At 39.9% G+C, this 21,291-nt stretch overlaps 2 protein-coding genes and 3 non-coding genes across 10 annotated transcripts in view; all 5 read left to right on the top strand.

Moving 5' to 3' along the window:
- Positions 1–735: 735 nt before the first annotated feature.
- RABGGTB (Rab geranylgeranyltransferase subunit beta) lies at positions 736–12,704 on the top strand. 6 transcript variants are annotated; one of them, XR_015950813.1, is made up of 11 exons: positions 1,132–1,248; positions 1,901–2,138; positions 2,889–2,996; positions 4,279–4,476; positions 5,260–5,365; positions 5,981–6,033; positions 6,879–6,989; positions 8,316–8,441; positions 9,605–9,754; positions 10,190–10,406; positions 11,720–12,704. XR_015950813.1 is itself a non-coding variant. In XM_035122683.3 (10 exons), exons 2-10 carry the CDS (start codon positions 2,124–2,126, stop codon positions 11,858–11,860), a joined length of 1,008 nt encoding a protein of 335 aa, XP_034978574.2. In that variant the 5' UTR covers positions 736–1,248; positions 1,904–2,123; the 3' UTR covers positions 11,861–12,704. The 6 variants fall into 6 exon arrangements, 4 of the variants coding, with proteins under 4 accessions (XP_034978574.2, XP_034978576.1, XP_088529360.1 ...); XR_015950814.1 differs by lacking the exons at positions 1,132–1,248; positions 1,901–2,138 and adding an exon at positions 736–791; XM_035122683.3 differs by lacking the exon at positions 10,190–10,406 and having other exon boundaries at positions 736–1,248; positions 1,904–2,138.
- LOC118089601 (small nucleolar RNA SNORD45) lies at positions 3,119–3,189 on the top strand. Its single transcript, XR_004693155.1, has one exon. It is a non-coding gene; the product is annotated as a small nucleolar RNA SNORD45 (small nucleolar RNA).
- Positions 4,998–5,080, top strand: LOC118089599 (small nucleolar RNA SNORD45). Its single transcript, XR_004693153.1, has one exon. It is a non-coding gene; the product is annotated as a small nucleolar RNA SNORD45 (small nucleolar RNA).
- Positions 5,546–5,628, top strand: LOC118089600 (small nucleolar RNA SNORD45). The gene has a single exon (XR_004693154.1). It is a non-coding gene; the product is annotated as a small nucleolar RNA SNORD45 (small nucleolar RNA).
- Positions 12,705–15,441: 2,737 nt separating the features above from the next.
- Positions 15,442–21,291, top strand: part of MSH4 (mutS homolog 4) — a 32,615-nt gene continuing 26,765 nt past the window's right edge. Inside the window, exons 1-2 of the mRNA XM_088673236.1 lie at positions 15,442–15,739; positions 17,311–17,475. Of these exons, the coding sequence (XP_088529362.1) occupies positions 15,520–15,739; positions 17,311–17,475 (385 nt within the window). The 5' untranslated portion in view covers positions 15,442–15,519. The remainder of the gene's footprint in view (positions 15,740–17,310; positions 17,476–21,291) is intronic.

Raw genomic sequence — 21,291 nt, 5'->3', positions numbered from 1 at the left:
GGACCTTTTCACCAAAGGCAATCTACTCGCAATTCATTTTAAAACATCTAACTTATATAAGAAACCAACACTGATAATTTTGAGAGAGCGAAACACTTAAGTAAGAAAATGCATATTAGAATTACTGTATCTGTTTCAAAAGCTTCTTCCCTTTTTCTATATATTTATGCATAGGGCAAGTGTTCACAGGCAGCCAGGGTCCCTTCTTTAGTTTGTCTTGCGACTTCGAACTTCCAGGGATGCCTCTGTGCTGCCCCAAGGAAACACTTCCACCCCACAGCTCAGTGCAAACAGGCATCAAATTATGAATAGTTTGGGTCATGATGGCACAATCCCCAAAGGTCAACTCCTTTCGTGTTTTTCTGATCCAGTGAATATGGGGCTTGATGGAGCTCTATGCTTGGCCCATGTCGTTCCTGTGAAAAGGAATTCACCCAGGACAAATGTCCCCATTCGTCCTGTTCCGCGTTCAATATCTACTGCAAAAAGCAATAAATAAATACTAAAAGCAATAAAAAGAGAAGGGGAGAAAGAGCTAGTTACGGTTTCCAGTCGTGAAGAAACCTATTCAGGGAAGAGGGGGAAGAGCCTTGTCATTCTAAACGGCAAAAAACTCCCCAAGGCTGTCAATAACGTGGGCCCTAAGCAGCGCCTCATATATTTACAAACTTCACTCCAGGCATCACTTGGACAGCTATGTTGGGGTCCTCAAGCCGGAAACAGCGTTCGCTTCCCGCCGAAGGGCGCGTGCGCGTTGGGCGCGGGGTGAGTTCGGCAGATGTGCGAACATGGTGAGTAGCGAGTCGCTTTTCCCTCCCCTCCGCTCTCGCGAGGGCGGTTTCCTCTCTCTCGCTAAAACTCCCCGCCATCCCAATCCCGCGAGCCGTAAGGGGAAATGAGTCGGTCGTGCCCGCGTAACGGACGAGCTGCGTCGGGTTTTCGGTATACGGTCGGGCGGGGAGGGGGAGGGGGGATAATCGAGCCTGCGAAGGAATAGCTGAGTAGCGAACGACGTGTTGGGCGATGATTGGTCACTCGGTCCGCCAATCAAGCTGTTGGCCCGTCCGCGGCCTAATAGCTGGATAGGGACGTGCCCGCCCTGCAGAGCATGCGCGCGGTGCCCCCGAGGGAGAGTCACGTGGCTCTTTCAGAATCCCGTCGTCTCGCTCGAGGAGCCATGGAGGGTCGCGTACTGGGAGCCGTGCACGTGGCGTGGCCTCGCTTCGTCTTTTCTCTCTCCAAGCAAAGGTTTTTGTAATGTGATTACTATGGATGGTCTCAAAGGGTTGCGGGCACGCTTCTCTTGATCACTGGCGGTAAAGGGCTGCACGTAATTTTAAGAAACAGAAGGGGGGGTTATTAGTTGCTAAAAATAGGCAGCGTGTAATAGTAGTTTGAATTTTGGTAGGATATCCCCAAGCTGTTTCTGTTAGCGTTTGAGAGCGAATGTCTTAAGTATGGTAGGATTTCCTGGAACTATAAAAAGAAAATAAAAAATCAAGCTTGTAGTTTTAAGCTGTACTTTATTATTTAATGCTCATAAAGTGTCTTAACATTTTCTGAGAGACTAGGTATAGTAAAAGAATGCCCTTGCCCACAGGCACATGCTTTAATAGACATGATAAGAGAAGAGCATTGGGAAGGAAATTGAAAGAAAGCTTGGGAGAAACTGCCTGATAGATCGAGCCTGGTTGACCAAAAGCTGACCAAAACGTTTTTCTGGTATAACCTCTGAGGCCCTTGGTCTCCTGGATGTTGGTAGAGGACAGAGTGCTGCCTTTCAATTCTAGTCCCAGATAACTGGAGCAGACTGACTTTTTTCTGGTAGGGGGAAGCAAGCTGTTCTGCAAAGCTGTTTTGGCCTAGATGAGAGTAACACATTCTTTTTCCACTGCTTTAGCAGATCCACAAGCTACCAGGCCCCAAGTATATGAACTGCTACCACCTCCTTTCCTAAACCCACCCCACCCTGAAGCCACATGGCTTCTTTGTTCTCACATAAGTGGAATGCTTCATGGATGTGTGAAATGCTCTGGGTTGGATTCCAGAGTTCCTTAAAACAGCAATAAAGGGAATGGCATCTGAGAGGACTGTTGAGACCCAAAACCTTATAGATTTGGTTTATGTTTATATATCAGGTATATGTTTTAATTTTACATCACCCAGTTAATTAGCGTAAATTCTTTTTCAGCTCCTCGTTAAACTTGTAAGCTTTTTGCAATTATTTTCAAATGTTTTCAGGGTCTTGCTCTTCTGTATCTTTATTTTCTTCTTTACATGCTGCTAGCATATACTTTTTAAGTATGTCATGTTCCTATTAGAAAATTTGTCTTTTTAAGGTTTTGCATAGTTTGTGGTGATTTTTGATGTATAAATAAAAATGGATGCCTTGTTCTAAGAAATATATTTTGGTTAGTACAAAGAAATACAAAGTCTGACTTTGCATATGTGTGTAGTTGCCAAATTCTCCATGCTGTGTAAGCATGGTACGGTAGACGTGAATGTACATTGCCTATGAGTCAACACTTTGGTATTATTGCTGGATTTCACATTTCTAATTTATGTTGGGGAGCATGTAGTCAAGAACATGTAACACAGGGTAATCACCTGCTCCTAGAATTAGAAATTAGAGTAGCTTTTCCTAAGTACTCCCCATTCTTTTTTATTCTGCCTATACTAAGCATGTATTGAAACTTTTATAGCCAATTGCGTAGGTGCAGTAGCATTTCTTTACCACAAAACCAAAGAAGCAAACTATATGAAGGATCTTGATAAATTCCTGAAGTGTATGTACACATCAGTTCTGCCATTTGTTTAATTAGTTTAATGTTACATGCAATCAGATTGTGGGGGAAATGTGAGAATAATTTTACCATATTATTTTTAAGGGAACGCCACAAAAAGATGTCATCATAAAAAATGATGCACCAACTTCATTATTATTAGAAAAACATGTGGACTACATAGCAGCTTATGGAACAAAGAAAGATGATTATGTGAGTACCATAGTATAAGCTTGGTAGCATTTTTATTTCTCCTATTATAGTTCATATTACTATTAATATATTGTGTAAAAGAATAGGTTTATTTGTGACATAAAATGCAAATGGTTTCTCTAGGTCGGTGATGTAACCTGGCATGTATTATCTGACTACAAAGTTGAAGATATATTTGTTAAGCTGAGACCTAAGAAACGTTTATTTAAGTTGATTATTGAATGTGAAAAAATGTATTGCATTTGTGCTGAATCTGGCAAACCCACCTTAGTTCAATGGGACTGACTCCTTGGTAAGTGTTTATAGGAAGAGGCAGCTGCAGTGGATTATATATTCTGTGGTGTAGTTTGCATAAAACAGTAAATAAGAATTAAGCAAACTGACTTACTGGGAATGAGCAAGTAAGCTTGTGCATACTGTTCAAATTGTGTCTGCCCACCACATTTTGCTTTACCACGAGGAAATAAGAGTGTAGGCATTGCATGCAAACCTAGCATCCATAGTTTTTTCCCCTCCAAACAGACCACAAGAACAAGCTGAGAACAAACCATAGTTTACTATTTTGTGCATACCAAGCTAGTAAATATTTAGGCAGCTATTCTGAAACCTCCACTTGTAGGTAATTTAAGCAAAGATTAAGAGCCAAGTTCACAGTATTATTCTATAAATTGTTATATGAATCTTGTTGTAATGATTGGAAGCCTCTCAAGGGAGAACCATGTTAAATTGATCATAGTGCAACTAACCACTGTCCTATCTGGAAACATTAGCATGAAGGGCAACTTGGTTTTTTTTATTATTATTCAAATTGGGGATAGGAGAAAGTTGAGGCCTTTTAAGTGATTGGAAAAGTTTGATCAATAAATTGTGCAGTAAGTACTTTTGTGTTTGCTGCTGCAGAGGTTGAGAGCTGTCTTACTGTGCTTTGACACTCAAAGCAATTTATAGAGCAAAACATTTGTAAGCACTTCACTTTAAAAAATTTAGTTCTTAGAATATAGTTCAGTATCCCTGTATACATCTCCCTTGATTTTAAAATGGTCATTTATATATATGAACCATAAACAGATATAGGGAGCCTTTTCTAGCAAGGTCTTGTGCTAGATTGGTGGTAAAAGTGAGTATAAAAATAAGGGGCCATTTAAAACTGGCCATTTAAAACTGTTTTTAAAGGGAATGAAATCAAGCAGCTTGGTGTTTTGGGGATTTCTGAAACTCCTAAATGGGCAGTTTTATACTATGCTGTATTACTTTAGGAACTAATCCGTTATACTATTTTTAGGAATACTGTATGTCAGAATATTTACGAATGAGTGGTGTCTATTGGGGACTGACTGTGATGGATCTCATGGGCCAGCTGCATCGGATGAGCAAAGAAGAAATTCTGGCATTTATCAAATCATGTCAGCGTGAATGTGGTGGCATAAGTGCCAGTATAGGTCATGACCCTCACCTGTTATATACACTTAGTGCTGTCCAGGTAAGCTCATGAGTAATAGTATTGGTTTAGTGAATTAATTTATTTTTACTAATGGTGAACTTTCTGAGGTTATAATGTTGATTATATTGTAAGAAAATTAAATAATACCAGTGGGTACATCCTGTCTCGGAGATGCAACTTAATTACTTATCCCTAGTTTGTCCACCTACTGTTATTAAAGGGAGGAGGCCAAAAACTGTTGACAAAAACATCAAAGGGTATAAAAGTTGCATTGTTGGACTGCTTCCACCTTCAAATATGGGCTTGGTAGATCACTCCTCCATTTTGTTCCTTCAATTGGCCTACATGTTTCTGTTTCAGATCTGAGGTTTCTTCTGGTGAAGCTTCACCTGTAGCTGGCTAAAAAGCGAATGTTCTCTCAGGCCTTTTCTGCAAATACTGAAACACTTGGTTCAACTAGCTTCTTTGGAAGCTGTTGATCTTGAAGGACAGAAATTAGGATGGGTAGTGGGCACAGTTTGATACATTTTGTGCAATAAAAGTATGAACGCGGCTGCTTGGGTCAGTGATGAGATTTGACATCTTTATCTGAATCTAAAGTTGATGTGGTTTTAACACAGCTCTAGAATTACTCTGAGACCTGAGAATATTTCATGAAAATAGGGGAAGGATGCATCACCGAAGGGAAAACAAATTAGCAATAAAAAGTTGTGTTTTTTTCATGATGATGGGGGGAGAGTTTGAAATACTCAAATATTTGAAAACAATTGGAAGTAGTTCTGGAATACACTAACATTTAATTTGATTGGTTCTGTTTTGCAGATTCTAACTCTCTATGACAGTCTCCAGGTTGTTGATGTAAATAAAATAGTTGATTATGTAAAGAACCTACAGAAAGAGGATGGATCGTTTGCTGGAGACATATGGGGTAACATTTTCTAACTTGCATTATTGGGTGTCCTTTTTTCCCCCTTCAAAGAATGCAAAACCACATGTTTGGCTTTCCTTCCTTTTGTATAATGCACAATCCTCTGTGTGAAAGTTCAGCTTCAGAGGGGTTGTCAGTAGTATTCCCATATCCATTTTTTACTGATTCAGTAGCTTCTCAGATCTGTGATGATTTTTGGCATATATCTGACAGTAAAGTTGATGTCTGTCACCACTTTAGCTCTAGAATTACTCTGAGATCTGAGAATAATATTGTTACACCTTTAATGCTTTTAAGATCCCATGATTTTCAGTTTATTGTTATATACAACCAGATCAAGCTAATACTTTACTAGTACAAGTGTTTAAGAAAGTGCTGATATGCTTCTTGAAAGGTTTTACAATGAAAATAACTTGGGGAGGTTACTCCATATCGCTACAGAATTGTTTCTGTGATGCATAACAGATACTTAATGAAAGTAATCTTGGGGGGAAATGAGAAAAAAGGAACAAGGGAATAATTCCATTTAAAATGCTTTTTTGCATCTGTTTGTTCATTGAATTAATTGCCTAAATGCTTTGTCAGGATGAAAACTTAGTTTATTTCTTCCTGCAGGAGAAATAGACACGAGGTTTTCCTTCTGTGCTGTTGCGACGTTAGCTCTCTTGGTGAGTCCTTTCATCAGTGGCAGTCGTGATTTTGAAATACATGTTTAAATTACAGTGGGCAAAGAAGATTTTCAAATAAACTGTATTTCCTTTAGGAGGTAAGAAATTCTCCAGCATATCACAAGCAAGCTAGCAACTTGAAATACTTCCAGAGTTGCAAGCGGCAACAAGTACTCATGACATGTTAGTTGTGCTGTACTGACCAAGTCAGTATGGTTATATTGGACAGGAGGTTAGAAGAGCACCCATGGGCATTATGTGGAAAGGCAAAAGCAAAGTATTTTAATGAATAAATGGTACAGCATCACATTTTTATATTTTCTATCCCAAAAACCCTAGTATACAAGGTCTTCAGAGTGTGGTATACTGTGGCCTTTCTTACTTTGCTCATCTAAAGTGTACTTAGGATAGCACTATTCCGGCTTCTGTGTGCTGCAGTTCATATATATGAGAGACAGGTTTCTTGTAAAAAAAGAATTTGGTAAATAACAGAGTACTGTGCTATAGAAATACATTAAATGATCTTTGTCATATTTGTCTCCCTTGTTATATGTTGTAAAAGGAAGCTTTTCCCCTCCCCCCCCAGTGGTAAGGAGCTGTAGGCAGAGAGAAGTTTGGGGTTCTTGCTTGTCTACCGGCCTGTAGAGAAGAAATGAGTCTCGGGTTCATCTGCCAATTTTCTAAGAATTTTTTTGTCTCTATGCCATTCAAGAGAAAATTGTGGACATTTACAACTTACAACCACGCAGAAGTATATTGCAGGGACAGCACTAGTATGTTTGGACTTGAATATCCTTGGTATTAAAATGGAGGAAACACATTACAAGGATTTTACTGCCTTTCAGGGGAAGCTGGATGCAATTGATGTGGACAAAGCAGTAGAATTTGTGTTGTCCTGTATGAACTTTGATGGAGGATTTGGTTGTAGACCAGGATCTGAATCTCATGCAGGACAGGTAAGTAGTTCTGCTTCTTAAATAAACCTTGCAAGGGATTATTAATGCCTTTTGACACCAATTAACATACCAACCTATTTCTGTTTAGTTATTTTAACTCAAGTATTTATTAGCTTTGCAAATGACAGATACATAAAACTTTAAGATGTTCTAAATTCTTTATAATGTAATGTAACAGGCAGCTATTTTCCCCAAATATGCCTAGAAATAGGACAGTTTGCAAATGTTGCACTTCATGGGATGGAGGGAGGAAGGGTGTGATTTGTAGAGATGTCTATCCTGGTTCCCGTGGTGCTAAATATTTCTATTATTTATTATTTGGATGGAGGCTAGGAACTGGAGCCTGAAATGGGAAAACTGAACTCAGTTAAGTGTCCAGTATTAGAATAGAGCAGCTTATGTATTTTTATATTCACCTTTGAAAACAAAAGTAACTGTAATAAAACTAAAGTATTAAGCTGGAGGAGGAACTCTAATTAGGATCTTACCTGCTTTATCTTTGGAGGTCCCACAGTGGCATCTGATTGGCAAGTAAGACACCTCTATACATAAGGTGGTGTGCATAGAGTCCCAGAGTAACCCATCCTTCCATGTTCAAAACTAACGGCACAGAACCACCTGTTGGTGCTGCAGTGGTGTTTGTACCCTCATGCTAAATTCTGTATTCGTAGGTATGGGCACCAATGTGGATAAGCACAATGGCTGTTTTGCATGTAACACCAAACATATATTGGTGTTAAAAGGGTGAGCCTCGGTTCTTTCACTTTCCCCTTCTTCTGTCACTGCCACAAGTCTGATGTATCTTTGGAAGCATTCGCTTCCATTTACTTTTTGTGACATTCAAATCTAAACAAATTGTTTAGTGCCTTTAGTCTGTTTGAAATTGGTTTTCACCAACTTCAGTTATATTAAGCACAGTTGTTGTTTTTCTAATGTAATGCTAAACCACTTAACCTAAAAGATGCAGAAGCTTCTGATCTCCAAGTGGCCATTCCAAAGGACAAGGGAGAAGGAGTGCTTGAGCTCAAAACTAGTTGTGGATTGTCCTTACCGAATTAAACCATGGTTTAAAGTTGCATGCAGACTGGTCCATTATCTTGCTGAATGCTACACATTTCTAGATGTGTCTCAAATGAGGAGTTAAGTAAGTTAAATCAGCCTCCAAAAATAATTTTGATTTAAAATTTTATTAATGAAAGATGCTGACTAATTTCTTAAGTAAACGTTTTTGCACAATTGGTTGGGATTCTACATTGTAATCTTCCTTTGTTTCACCTGAGTAGCTATATTTTTAAATAGACATGAACTTTATATCTGTAATTTTAGATCTATTGTTGCACAGGATTCCTAGCCATAACTGGCCAGTTACACCAAATAAACGCTGATCTGCTAGGCTGGTGGCTTTGTGAACGCCAGTTGCCATCTGGTGGCCTTAATGGAAGGCCAGAGAAGGTATTAAGTTACATTTCATATTTTAAATACTGCATAGATGGAGGGGGCTGTAGTGGGGGAGTAGAACCAGTATTCCATAAGTAGATTTCCTAAAGAGAGATTTTGGTAAATATATTAAGACTATTTTAACTTTGATTATAGTCTGTAGAATCAGATTGCTCTTTCATAATCTTAATATGCACAGTAAAAAAAGGTACAACAATTCAGCAAAAGTTAGCTTGCAGCAAGTAAATACACTGAAAGACAGTTAATGTGTCTATTATATTCAGTATCAGCTTTTGCAAACTTGGTGATTCATGCACATAAACAATTCTGTCACAGCACTAAAATAAAAAGTCTTTGGAGCTATGGGCCCCACTGTATTGATGGGATATGAATAAGAACCTTAGTCTTTCTCACTTCTAGCAATTTACTGTTTGATGTGAGCTTGTGGAGACAAGCCAATCAAAGGTCCTTGTTTGCATCACTGCTCTAGGCAAGCATTGTGAAATGTTTCAGGTTCTAGTGGAAAATAGGATGCCCAAAGAGTATTTAACATTTTTTTAAGGGTATGACATATCAGGATTTGAGTATTGGTTTTTTTATATATCTTTAGGCCATTTTCTTAGTCTGTTTAATTAGGAACATAAGCATAGCACATTGTATCTTAGGGTGGTTTTAGTTTAACTGTGCACATGTTCAGTGGAGGGATAGAATAAAAAAGAAAACTGCTTGTAATTCTACTGAAAAGGAATAGACTTCCTGAAAGAGATTGAACAGATCTGTTTTCATGCTGTGGGTTTTACCCCACTAAGTCACACTCATGAGTAGATTCATCAACATGTTTAGCATTTGCATATTACAATATTTGTCTTAATACTTTAAAATTGTAAACACTGTGGGTGTCTTGGCAGAAAGGTGGTATACAAATGCAATAAATAAAAGTATATTAATACGCCGGCTCCCTCTGCCAATAACGAGATGAGTGCCACAACCCCTGAGTCAGTCATGACTGGACCTAATGGTCAGGGGTCTCTTTACCTTCATATTAATTTCAATCTGCCTACACAACAACCCTATGTGTCTTTATGTGGTTGTTTCTCACTACATTCAACAGTTAACCTGATCTTGAGATTATAAATTGCAATTGTCCTAATCTATATTGCCATTATTATATTTGCTAGTTGCCGGATGTATGCTATTCATGGTGGGTATTGGCATCCCTGAAGATTGTTGGCAGGTTGCACTGGATTGACAGAGAGAAATTGCGCAGTTTTATCTTGGCTTGCCAGGATGAGGAGACCGGAGGATTTGCTGACAGGCCAGGAGATATGGCAAGTTACTAACCTTCAATATTTTTTCATTTAAGTTTCATTTCATTTTCCAGCTGGTGGGCACAACTTGAATTTTTGAGAGTGTGCTGGGAGGGTACCACCGCCTTTCGTCACCTCTGAGTTACTCTCTCTCACACAGACACAGCAAAGGGGTGTGTGCATGTGTACTTTGATTCTGCTGAATCAGAAGATCAATTTGATAAGCAGTCTTAAGACTTGAAAAGCACAAACACTTGGAAGACAAAGTAGAAAAGAGTGTCACTCTTCTAACTTCATCTTGATGTAGCTTTGAAGGAGGAAAAGTAGCCACCCACACCCTCACGAGCAGGGGGCAATGAGTCGGGGGTGGGGAAAGAACTTGGGGTGCTTTGTGGGTACCAGTGAAAGACCTCGGAGGCACTATTAAACTACCGCCGTACCTTGTTTTTCAAATAGAATGTGTTCTAGAAGTCCTTTCAACTTCTGAAACGTTCAGAATCCAAGGCACAGCTTCCGATTGGCTCCCAATTGCGCAGGCACGCTGGAAGCCATAGCGGAAGCTCCATCAGACGTTCGGCTTCCAAAAGAACGTTTGAAAACCGGAATGCTCACTTCTGGGTTTCAGTCGTTCGAGAGCCGAAACATACAAGTATCAGGACATACGACAACCAAGGTACAGATGTCATGTTGGCGACCCCTGAAATAAACATTGTGTGTTTGACATTTCTAAACTGATAGCGCAAAATTTGAGGATCGTTAAAGGATCCATACTCTACAAAAAACAGACATGTAGTGGTTCTGGATCACTCAAGAAGATAAGTGTCACAGGCGCGGTAGCGGCTACTCTAGAGTAACGACTCCTCACGACGTTGCATTTTCATGCTTTTATTAGGTGGAAACTATTTACAGTGCAGAGTCAGTACTATGTACATGTTGTCAGTCTGGGTCAGAACCTCCGAATGGAGATTCCCGCGTCTTTTTCCAACAAAGTAGCCTGGGAATACTGAATCTCCGCCCCCTACGCTTCCTGCGCAATTCCGGGGCCGGCGGGAGCGGTCTTCTTGCCGCGCTTTCCCTGCTTCCCCCTTCCTTTCCTAAGCGGAGCAGTGGCTCTGCTACCCTGCCTGAGCCCTGCCCTCTACTTCCCGATTCCCCGCTGGAGTCATCCCCCTCCCCGCTCCCACTGGCGCTGGGAGAAGAGCTTGTGCTTAAGATGGGAGGAGGCTGTCTGTAGCTTCTGTCCCTCACAATAAGGTATCTGAAGAAGTGTGCATGCACACGAAAGCTCATACCAATGACAAACTTAGTTGGTCTCTAAGGTGCTACTGGAAGGGAGTTTTTCTATTTTGTTTCGACTACGCAAGACCAACACTGATACCTACCTGTATCAAGAAGATAAGGCAACTGATATAATTTCATATCAGAAGTTGAGCTGATTTAGGCCCAGGTGATATTTAATAGATTACTGCTTTTGGAGGGGGGAGTGTTCTGTATAGGATATAGCTAATCAAATCTATTCAAAATATTGGGCCTGTAAGTTGAGATTTTAGCTCCTCCCTCTGTCAGTCTCTTGGAGCTCTATAATCTTCTCGTCCTGTACAAGGGTTGTCACTAGGTGTTTCATTATTGAGTATGCATGGGCATCTTGCTACAGAGGAAGTGCTTTCCCTGTCTCTTCTGCCATAGAGCCTTTTAGGCGGTTCTTGATTAAGCATGTGTAAATTAAATGAAGCAACAGAGCTATTGGAATTTTTGGCTGGCTTCTAGGCTTTTGCAATCTGGGTATCAGTTGCCTATAAATTCAAACAGTTAACTTTAATCTCAGTTTATTTGGAATTTGAGAGAAGTTGGACAGTAAAATATCTTATTGCAGCTTTCTGCCTTATTTAAATCTTCAAATCTATTACTGTACATCCACTAACCTTTTGAAAGTGTGAAACCATGTAAAAACCTCATGTATTTAATAAGCACCTTGGTATGTTATAGGTGGATCCATTTCATACCTTGTTTGGAATTGCTGGACTATCATTACTGGGAGAAGAACAAATTAAGCCTGTGAATCCTGTGTTTTGTATGCCTGAAGAGGTTCTTCAAAGAATAAATGTACAGCCAGAACTTGTAAGCTAGGTTTTGATGTGTACACTTTTGCCATACTCAGCTGCTTTGAATTTTCTGTCAAAAGACATTTCTAAATGTGTTTACATGATAAATTACCACTTTACTGTAAGCACTGTCATTTTGTATCTGGATTGTATCCAAAGTAAATAAACTGAGTGTTACATGTGCTTGAGGTTCTCAATAACAGATGTAGACATATGTTTAAATGTATTTAAATATGTTTGCCTCCGGGCTCCATTCCAGTCATGCTACTTCGAAATATACTGTACTAGACACAATAGAAGAATACTTGAATTGTGTGACTTGATATTTATGACACAATCATTCACTCATCTTTGTGACAGCATGTACTGGACAGTGAATTGTCCTAAGCACTGTTTGTATCGAAAGAAATTGACTTGCTAATGCTAGTGACACTTTATGCACTTGAGTTCCTGTTTAGGATCTGACTGCTACACTTTTTTATCCAATTTCAATCACATGTTATTGTTTTACATAACTAGAAATTTTATGGTACTTGGACAACTGCTTTCTACTAGTGACATTCAGTGAAGATTACCATTAACTTGTTTTAAACTAACGGCCTTGCTGAATTTGTCCCTTGGCTCTAATGTATTTATTGTAACAGGCTTGAAGCCCAGTTTCAGTAGCACTTCAAATGGTTGTATATAGTCAAGAATAAAGCTATTGAAGACTGTTACTTTCTGCAGGGTGAATTATCTGCTGCCACTGGAACTCTAGAAGTGCTTCCATTTCACATTTGTCACAATTGTGCATTTGTAACTTGGCTGAAATCTTCTGAGTATGAAATGGGATTCTGATTCAAATAAATTAAAGCTAATTATGAAGTAAATACTTGAAGTACTAATGGTCCATTGGAAAAAAATGTTGTTTGTACTTGCTGATAAGTCATCATTTGCAAAAAAAAAAAAAGGTTTCCGGATAGTTACGACATTTGGGGCTTTCTGTTTAAGAAAAAGTAAGCAAGGGAGGCCATTGATTGAAGTTTACAAAATTATGCAAAGTGTACAAGAGAGATGGTTGTTTCCCAGATGTAAAAATAAAAATAAAAAAATAACTACCAGACTTTTAGAGGACATCTGAAAGCAGCCCTGTTTAGGGAAGCTTTGAATCTTTAAGAAATTAGTGTATTTTAATATTTCTGTTGGAAGCCGCCCAGAGTGGCTGGGGAAACCCAGCCAGATGGGCGGGGTAGAAATAATAAATTATTATTATTATTATTATTATTATTATTATTATTATTATATTCCCTTTCTAACAGAAGAATTTGAGGAAGTACAAAATGATTTCACACAGTACATAGTTAAATTGTTGAAATCGCTCCCACAAGATGTAGTGATGCCTGCTAACTTGGATAGGTTTAAACTTTAAAAGGATTAGACCAATTCATGGGCGGGTTAAGGCTATGTTCTGCTTCCACAGTTAGGCAGTATGCCTTTGAATAGAGTTGCTGTGGATTACAAGTGAGGAATGTTCTAATGCAGGCATTCCCAAATTTCAGCCCTCCAGATGTTTTGGACTACAGTTCCCATCTTCCCTAACCACTGGTCCTGCTAGCTAGGGATCATGGGAGTTGTAGGCCAAAACATCTGGAGGGCCGCAGTTTGGGGATGCCTGTTCTAATGTTTTCAGTTCTGCTTGTAGGCTGAGGCACCTGCCCACAAGAGCAATGCTAGGTTACACCTTTGGCTTTATCCAGTTGGCTCTTAATTGAACATTATGGTTGCATCCTTGTAACTGCTTCTGAATAGTGCACATCAGAACTGGAAATAGGACAAGTTGTATCCAACAAAGTTTTTCTATTAGCACAAGGATTTATGTGTCTGCAATGAGGCTTCCTTTCTAGGTTTTATCTCCTCTCACTTGCAGGCCCTCTAAAATCTCCAGAGAAGATGTAGGGTTGAGCAGGATAAGAGGAAAGTCTTGTTGCACAAGGGGACATTAACACCTGTTACATTGGCTGCATCATTGATACTTTAGATTTGAAGTGAAAGCCAGACATTTTTGTACTAATTATAAAGGACTGGTGCTAAAAATCTACATGTGTTGAAATGAGAACCCCTTTGAGACAATATATCTTGAAGGAAGAAAAGAAAGAAAGAAATGTTAACCTGCTTTGATGGCAGAAAGGCCAGTGCTTGTGACTTGAAATACCTAACCACTATCTAATGCATATATACCATCCCTGCTGTACCGTAGTATACAAAAAATTTCTCTGTTCATCACAGCTTCTTGGCTGGTTTGATAGATCTTTAGCTTGAATTTATGCTAACGTTTTTCATAAACTCAAGCCCCTATCCTCATCCCCCCCCCCCCGCTGCCCTTCTAACAGTGTCAGATTAGTAGTACCATAGGCTGCAAACAAACACTATAGTGTAAATTAGGTTTAAAGTGTATTTTGCTTAGTGAAACTGCAGGAAGTTCATGAAAGGGAAATTTTCTGGTCCTTTCCCTGCAGCCATTTGAGCCCTCCACCACCTAATCTAGAAGATAGAACGATTTAGAGTGAAAGTTGGGACTGTTGGAAAAGGAGCCAGCATAGGAAACTTGCATAAACTTTTGTTTTCAGACAGTTTACCCTAGCCACATTCTGCAGATAGTCATAAAGAAATTCCTTAGAAGTTTTTTTTTGGGGGGGGGAGTGGCTGCAGATAGGACGAGGGAATAGAATATTACTTTGTGGGCCATTCCCTAAGTTGGGGACAGCCGACGTGCTGCCTTCCAAATGTCCACCATTTTTTTTTACTTATGATGCATGCGTTGTCCTGTACCCTTCAGAACACAACTAGTTTTCTTCATAATTAAAGGGAGGCCTATGAGTCAGGAAGAAATGTTTAGTCGTGTCCGACTCTCTGTGACCCCCATGGACCATAGCACGCCAGGCACTCCTGTCTTGCACTGCCTCCCGCAGTTTGGTCAAACTCATGTTCGTAGCTTCGAGAACACTGTCCAACCATCTCGTCCTCTGTCCTCCCCTTCTCCTTGTGCCAACATCTCCTTTCCCAACATCAGGGTCTTTTCCAGGGAGTCTTCTCATGAGGTGGCCAAAGTATTGGAGCCTCAGCTTCACAATCTGTCCTTCCAGTGAGCACTTAGGGCTGATTTCCTTAAGAATGGATAGGTTTGATCGTCTTGCAGTCCATGGGACTCTCAAGAGTCTCCTCCAGCACCATAATTCAAAAGCATCAAAGAAATGACTGTCGGTCAAAGGGTGAAGTAGACGCTGCCGCATTTCACGAACCTCTCACTAAGGCAAAGCCATTGGAGCCCGTGCGGCGCTGAAACCATGATAGGGATGGACCATACCACCTTAAACCTGCACGCGGGGTGGAGGGGAATCACATTTTTATTTTGCAATGCTCTCCATGTGGAGGGTGGTCGAGAAATCCCCTTAAAGAAGGAAACCAGAGTTGCGTGGATGTGAGGTGTACTCGGTGTCTTTACTGTCGTTGACCGTAACAAAAGCTACCAAGCTTCCCCCTCCCCTCCCTCTGCTGGCTGAAATGGAGCAGCCCGTTCAACCGTTTTTCCCGCCGTGCGGATTCCTGGCTCTATGCGGGGGGGGGGGGGGAGGCGGTGAACCCGCGAAGGCTTCAAGGCCGCTTCTGCTGCCTTCAGGGTGGGGAGGCGTTTGAACGAGCCTCCGGATGGAGGAGGTTTCGGCAGCCTCCATCTCCTTCTCGGCTCCCTCTTCTTCTTCGCCGTGCGCGGAGCGGCGGCCCCGTGGCCTGCTCGGGTTGGAGCAGACGCCGGCTGGCGGTGGCGGCGACCCTCCGACTTCCTCGGACGAGCAGCCCCTTCGCCCTCAGAGAGACCGAGTCTCCCGCAACGGGTTCATGGCGCCCTTCCTCTCAAGGGGGCTGGAAGGTGGGAGAGGCAGTTTATCTCCTCTGGGTTAAAACAGACACACCGTCAGCTTGAGTCCTGAGGGTTCAAAGGCAAAATAACAACTGGTTGTGTTGATAAACAACCCAAATACGTGTTCAGCTATGCCTCTCCTTTCCCAAAACCACCTCAGTTGCAGCGCTTTAAATTGGTTAAGTGCTGCACAATTCCAGATTTCGTCAATCTTCTGGCTCTTCATATTCTGGGTTTATTCACACAACTTTTTACGATCTGCCAAGTTTTAATTTTGTGTGTGCGCGTGTGCCTAATGAACCGGGTCTTTGCTCACATATCTAGAAAAAAGTGTTTTCCTTAGTACAAATAAAATGTGTGTGTTTTGCTTTTCCTCTTATCCGTAATGGGAATGTAAGATTTTTTGTATTTGCAACAAAGCACTTTCTCTGTTTCCTCTCTACTGCCTTTCATTAACAACGGTCGCACATGAATCCAGACAATTCAAAAGAAGCTGAAAGGCATGTGAAAACTGCTTGCAAGTGAAAACCCCACGTTTCATAAATGTGCAAGATCAAACTGGGGTAATAAATAATTATTTGGACATTTACAAATCCACTTCACTGCACCTAAACACTCAATTCCACTATGGCTGCAATTGTACCCACTGGGTTGTTTCCAATGTTCTATTCAGAGAAAACCCTTTGAAATTAATGAACATGACTTAACAGTAGGTAAGTGGTTCTCAAAACTTTTTTATTTGGGCCACACCTTAAGAATAAAAATTTGCTTGCACCACACTGAATTTTTTAAAATTTAAAGAAAAAATCTCAAAGCAGTTTGCAACACATTGAAACATTAAATAAAACAATCCACAATAAAACAAATTCAAGGAAAATATATTGGATCCTTCTCTAAGTGGCATTTTGCTTTCCTCATATTTGTTTTCCTATTTAATTTATACAGCTGCTCCATAGCAGAAGTACTCTAGGAAGCCAGTGTGGTATAGTGGTTAGAGTGTCGGACAAGGACCTGAGAGATCAGGGTTCAAAAATCCCCACTCTGTCATGAATATACATGCATAGGATTGCATTGTAAATCATACTATTCACCCACTCAAACCAATAAAAAAAACCAATGCTAAGGCTGTATTCCCATCCAAAATGATTTCTTAATTAAGCCCATTTAAATACAGTTCAAGATCCAGTATATGTAAATAGTATAAAAGTCCAGAAATGAACTAACTCAGGATTAGGTGATTAGAAAATGCGGTAGAGGGAAAGGTAAAATTATATATAACAGACAGAGAAGCACAATTATATATATAATAGGTACTGTTTTTCTCTTTCGCTTATGCAGAAAATGATTGATTTTGTTAAAATGGGAATTGGTTATCTTGATTTTCCAAATATGTTTAGAACATTGTAAAATTATTTGTTAGGGTGATCATTTCTGTTACAGGTCTCAGAGTAATTTTACATTGAATTTAACAGGATCAAGATTGTTCTTACAAGCTACTGTTGCAACTATCTGTGGAAAGCAAACATTGCAATCACTAATTCTAAATTTCTCTTTAAGAGCAATTTTTTTATTATTATTAGAGTCATACTTTGGAGACAAGAGTTCCTATGCAGAAAACATTAGCACAGTGAATTTGACAAGCTCTTCTTCAAACCGAGCTCTACATATTTCTCGAGTACGAAAAACACCTCTCTCAACTACTAGGACAGGGTGCAGAAACGGGACTCCTTTTATGGGATATTCAGGTGAAGTTCACCTACTGTAATTTGTACATCTTAATATTTACACAGATGGGTTGTAAATATGGGGGAAATAGTTGGGTCAACATTACATGAACGGACTTCTTATCTGTCCCCCACAGCCTCCCCAAATTCACTCTGAAGATGGTCCCCAACCCTCAGGATAAAATTTTGGGGCTGCAGGGGGCAAGAGAAGAAGGGAAAGTCTCATTGCCCCAGTGGAAATAATTTCCGCTGGTGGGTGGCCACCATTGGGCTCCATATTTAGTTTGATCAGTTGTTACCCTAACACTCATAGATGTGCAAAAGAGATTTTCTTGAAGAATCTTCACAAATTCTGCTGTAAAGCATCAGAATGTAACTGTATCTTCAATATGAGGCTAGGTTAGAAGGTGTTCTTTGTGTTTCCATGATCAATATATCACAAAATAATTTGTCACATTTCTTTGTAACAAAAAGTCAATGTTGTGCACTGGGTAGAATGTTGAGGCAGCAGCACTTGCAGGGTCTCCTGCCAAATGGTTCAAGGCTTCTGTTGTTACCTTCAGGGGACAGAAAGACTGCAGCAATGCAGCAGCTCCCACAAAGAGAAGTTAACTTCAGAAAAAAACATGAGAGATCAAGATCAACTATCAATTTCATGGTTTTCCTGCTTTATACCTGTAGCTCATGAATTTAGAAAATGCAACTTTCAGACTTGTAGAAGAACATAAGAATTGCATTGATGGATCAGATTAAGATCTATTTAGTCCAGATACCGGGAATTGTGATCAGGCCCAAAACCTTTGAGAAGCTCACAGGCAAGGCATAATGGTGATGACCTTCCCCTGCTTTTTGTCTCCAGCATCTAATACTCAAAGTTTACTGCCTCTGAACATAGTGCTTCCATTCAACTTTCATTGCCTCTCTTTCTGAAGTTGAGAGGTGTCAATCTTTATGTAACAAAAACAGCGCCTTCCACATACCAGAAGGAGGTATCGCCAAGCTTGTGAGAAGTGCTAAATACAAAGCACTTTTAATTGTTGCAGGTTCCACTTCTCTTAAATAATACCTGTTGAGAAACTCTTCCTCCACTGATTTCTCCAAGCCTTTTCAAAGCCATATAGCTGAGGGCCATCACCACATACCATGCTGGGGAATTCTGCAAATTTCTTACTTATTATTGTGTAATGTATCTTGCAAACCTACTGCCAGTCTATGTCACTGCACATCTCCAAATTCTATTTTTATGAAAGTGGAAAATAAGGTGGCCAAGTTTGCTGATAACACCAAATCATTAAGGGTAGTAAAAAGAAAAAGGGGTTGTGAGGAGTTCCAAAAGGATCTCTCCAAATTGGGTGACTAGGCATTAAAATAGGAAATACAGTGCAATGTAAACAAGTGTAAAGTGATGCATTTTCAGACAAAAATAATCTAATTTTGCATATTCAGTACCAGTGCACACTTGAAATACTTCATACAGTTCTGGTTGCCACATCTCAAAAGGATATTGTAGAGAAGAAAAAGATACACAATACAGCCATAATGATCAAGAATCTACAGCTACACCCCCCATGAAAAAAATATTCTTCTTTCAGGCTTCTTAATTTTTAAAAAAGCGGGTAAGGGGCATAGCTGCCAAGTTATCCATTTTTTAAGGGATTTTCCCTTATGCTGAATAGGCTTCCTCGTGAGAAAAGGGAAAACTTGGCAGCTATGGTAAGGGGAGTCATAGTGTGGAGACAGTTGATAGAGTGCAGTGTTTCTCTCATGATAACGGAACTAGGGGTCATTGAGTAAAGCTGAATGGCTGGAGATTCAAAACACACAGAAACAAGTACTGTATTTCTTCATAGATTACATTATTTAATTCACTAATACAAAATGTAGTGATGGCCACCAACTTGGAAAGCTTTCAGAGATGGTTAGACAAATTCATGGAGGTTAAGTCTATGCTCTAACTCCACTATAATAGGCAGTATCATAGCTGCCAAGTTATCCCTTTTTTTAAGGGAAATTCCCTTATGCTGAATAGGCTTCCTTGTGAGAAAAGGGAAAACTTGGCAGCTATGGGCAGTATGCGTGTGAATACCAGTTTCTGGGATTCAAAAGTGGGGCTAACATGGTTGCACTTGGGTCCTGTTTGTGGGTTTTTGATAGTTACTGTCAGAGTTATTGAGTACCTGTTGTTAGAGATCACATGCGGGAGATAGTTATTCTGCTCATGACCTGCTTGTGGGCTTCTCTAGACATCTGTGAGAACAGAATGCTGTACTAGATAGACATTTGATCTGATCTTCTCTTTGCATAAAGTCTTTCCATCCACCCAGATCACCAATCAAGTTAACACCTGCTCAGCTTCAGCAGAGCCACAGCACCTGCATTCCTATCCTTTCCAGCTTGGATCCCTTTCTACCCTTTCCCCAATTTTGTAAACCACTGTCATATCCTTTCTTAATTATTTTTTCTGGACTTATTAAAATCTCAAACTCTAAAAAATAAATCCCCACAGGAAAGGTCATTTAGGCCTTTATTGTTTTATTTTACATTTTCTGTGTCTTTTCAGCTCCATGATAATATTTTTTCGATGGGCCCACCAGCACAGTCTACAGTATTCTAGATCTTGCCCAGTGTATAGATAGATACTATTAAATAGTTTACTGGTGCTCTGAAGACTTTACAGATTCTGTTAGAATGTCATTTCCCCCCAAAGTGATATACCTGCATGTTCTGGTTTCTTAAGTTATAATCAAACAGCTTTGAGGCATAATGGTGATGACCTTCCCCTGCTTTTTGTCTCCAGCATCTAATACTCAAAGTTTACTGCCTCTGAACATAGTGCTTCCATTCAACTTTCATTGCCTCTCTTTCTGAAGTTGAGAGGTGTCAATCTTTATGTAACAAAAACAGCGCCTTCCACATACCAGAAGGAGGTATCGCCAAGCTTGTGAGAAGTGCTAAATACAAAGCACTTTTAATTGTTGCAGGTTCCACTTCTCTTAAATAATACCTGTTGAGAAACTCTTCCTCCACTGATTTCTCCAAGCCTTTTCAAAGCCATATAGCTGAGGGCCATCACCACATACCATGCTGGGGAATTCTGCAAATTTCTTACTTATTATTGTGTAATGTATCTTGCAAACCTACTGCCAGTCTATGTCACTGCACATCTCCAAATTCTATTTTTATGAAAGTGGAAAATAAGGTGGCCAAGTTTGCTGATAACACCAAATCATTAAGGGTAGTAAAAAGAAAAAGGGGTTGTGAGGAGTTCCAAAAGGATCTCTCCAAATTGGGTGACTAGGCATTAAAATAGGAAATACAGTGCAATGTAAACAAGTGTAAAGTGATGCATTTTCAGACAAAAATAATCTAATTTTGCATATTCAGTACCAGTGCACACTTGAAATACTTCATACAGTTCTGGTTGCCACATCTCAAAAGGATATTGTAGAGAAGAAAAAGATACACAATACAGCCATAATGATCAAGAATCTACAGCTACACCCCCCATGAAAAAAATATTCTTCTTTCAGGCTTCTTAATTTTTAAAAAAGCGGGTAAGGGGCATAGCTGCCAAGTTATCCATTTTTTAAGGGATTTTCCCTTATGCTGAATAGGCTTCCTCGTGAGAAAAGGGAAAACTTGGCAGCTATGGTAAGGGGAGTCATAGTGTGGAGACAGTTGATAGAGTGCAGTGTTTCTCTCATGATAACGGAACTAGGGGTCATTGAGTAAAGCTGAATGGCTGGAGATTCAAAACACACAGAAACAAGTACTGTATTTCTTCATAGATTACATTATTTAATTCACTAATACAAAATGTAGTGATGGCCACCAACT

The sequence above is a fragment of the Zootoca vivipara genome, chromosome 7, assembly GCF_965207765.1.
Source record: "Zootoca vivipara chromosome 7, rZooViv2.hap1.1, whole genome shotgun sequence".
Taxonomy (NCBI): Eukaryota; Metazoa; Chordata; class Lepidosauria; order Squamata; family Lacertidae; genus Zootoca; species Zootoca vivipara.
The sequence above is the reverse complement of the archived record's forward strand: the minus strand, read 5'-3'. Positions and strand labels throughout refer to the sequence as shown.

Coding starts and splice junctions, on each gene's coding strand:
- RABGGTB (XM_035122683.3), top strand. Junction 2,997..4,278: donor GAACAAAGAAAGATGATTAT/GTGAGTACCATA, acceptor TACTATTTTTAG/GAATACTGTATGTCAGAATA. Junction 8,442..9,604: donor TTAATGGAAGGCCAGAGAAG/GTATTAAGTTAC, acceptor TATATTTGCTAG/TTGCCGGATGTATGCTATTC.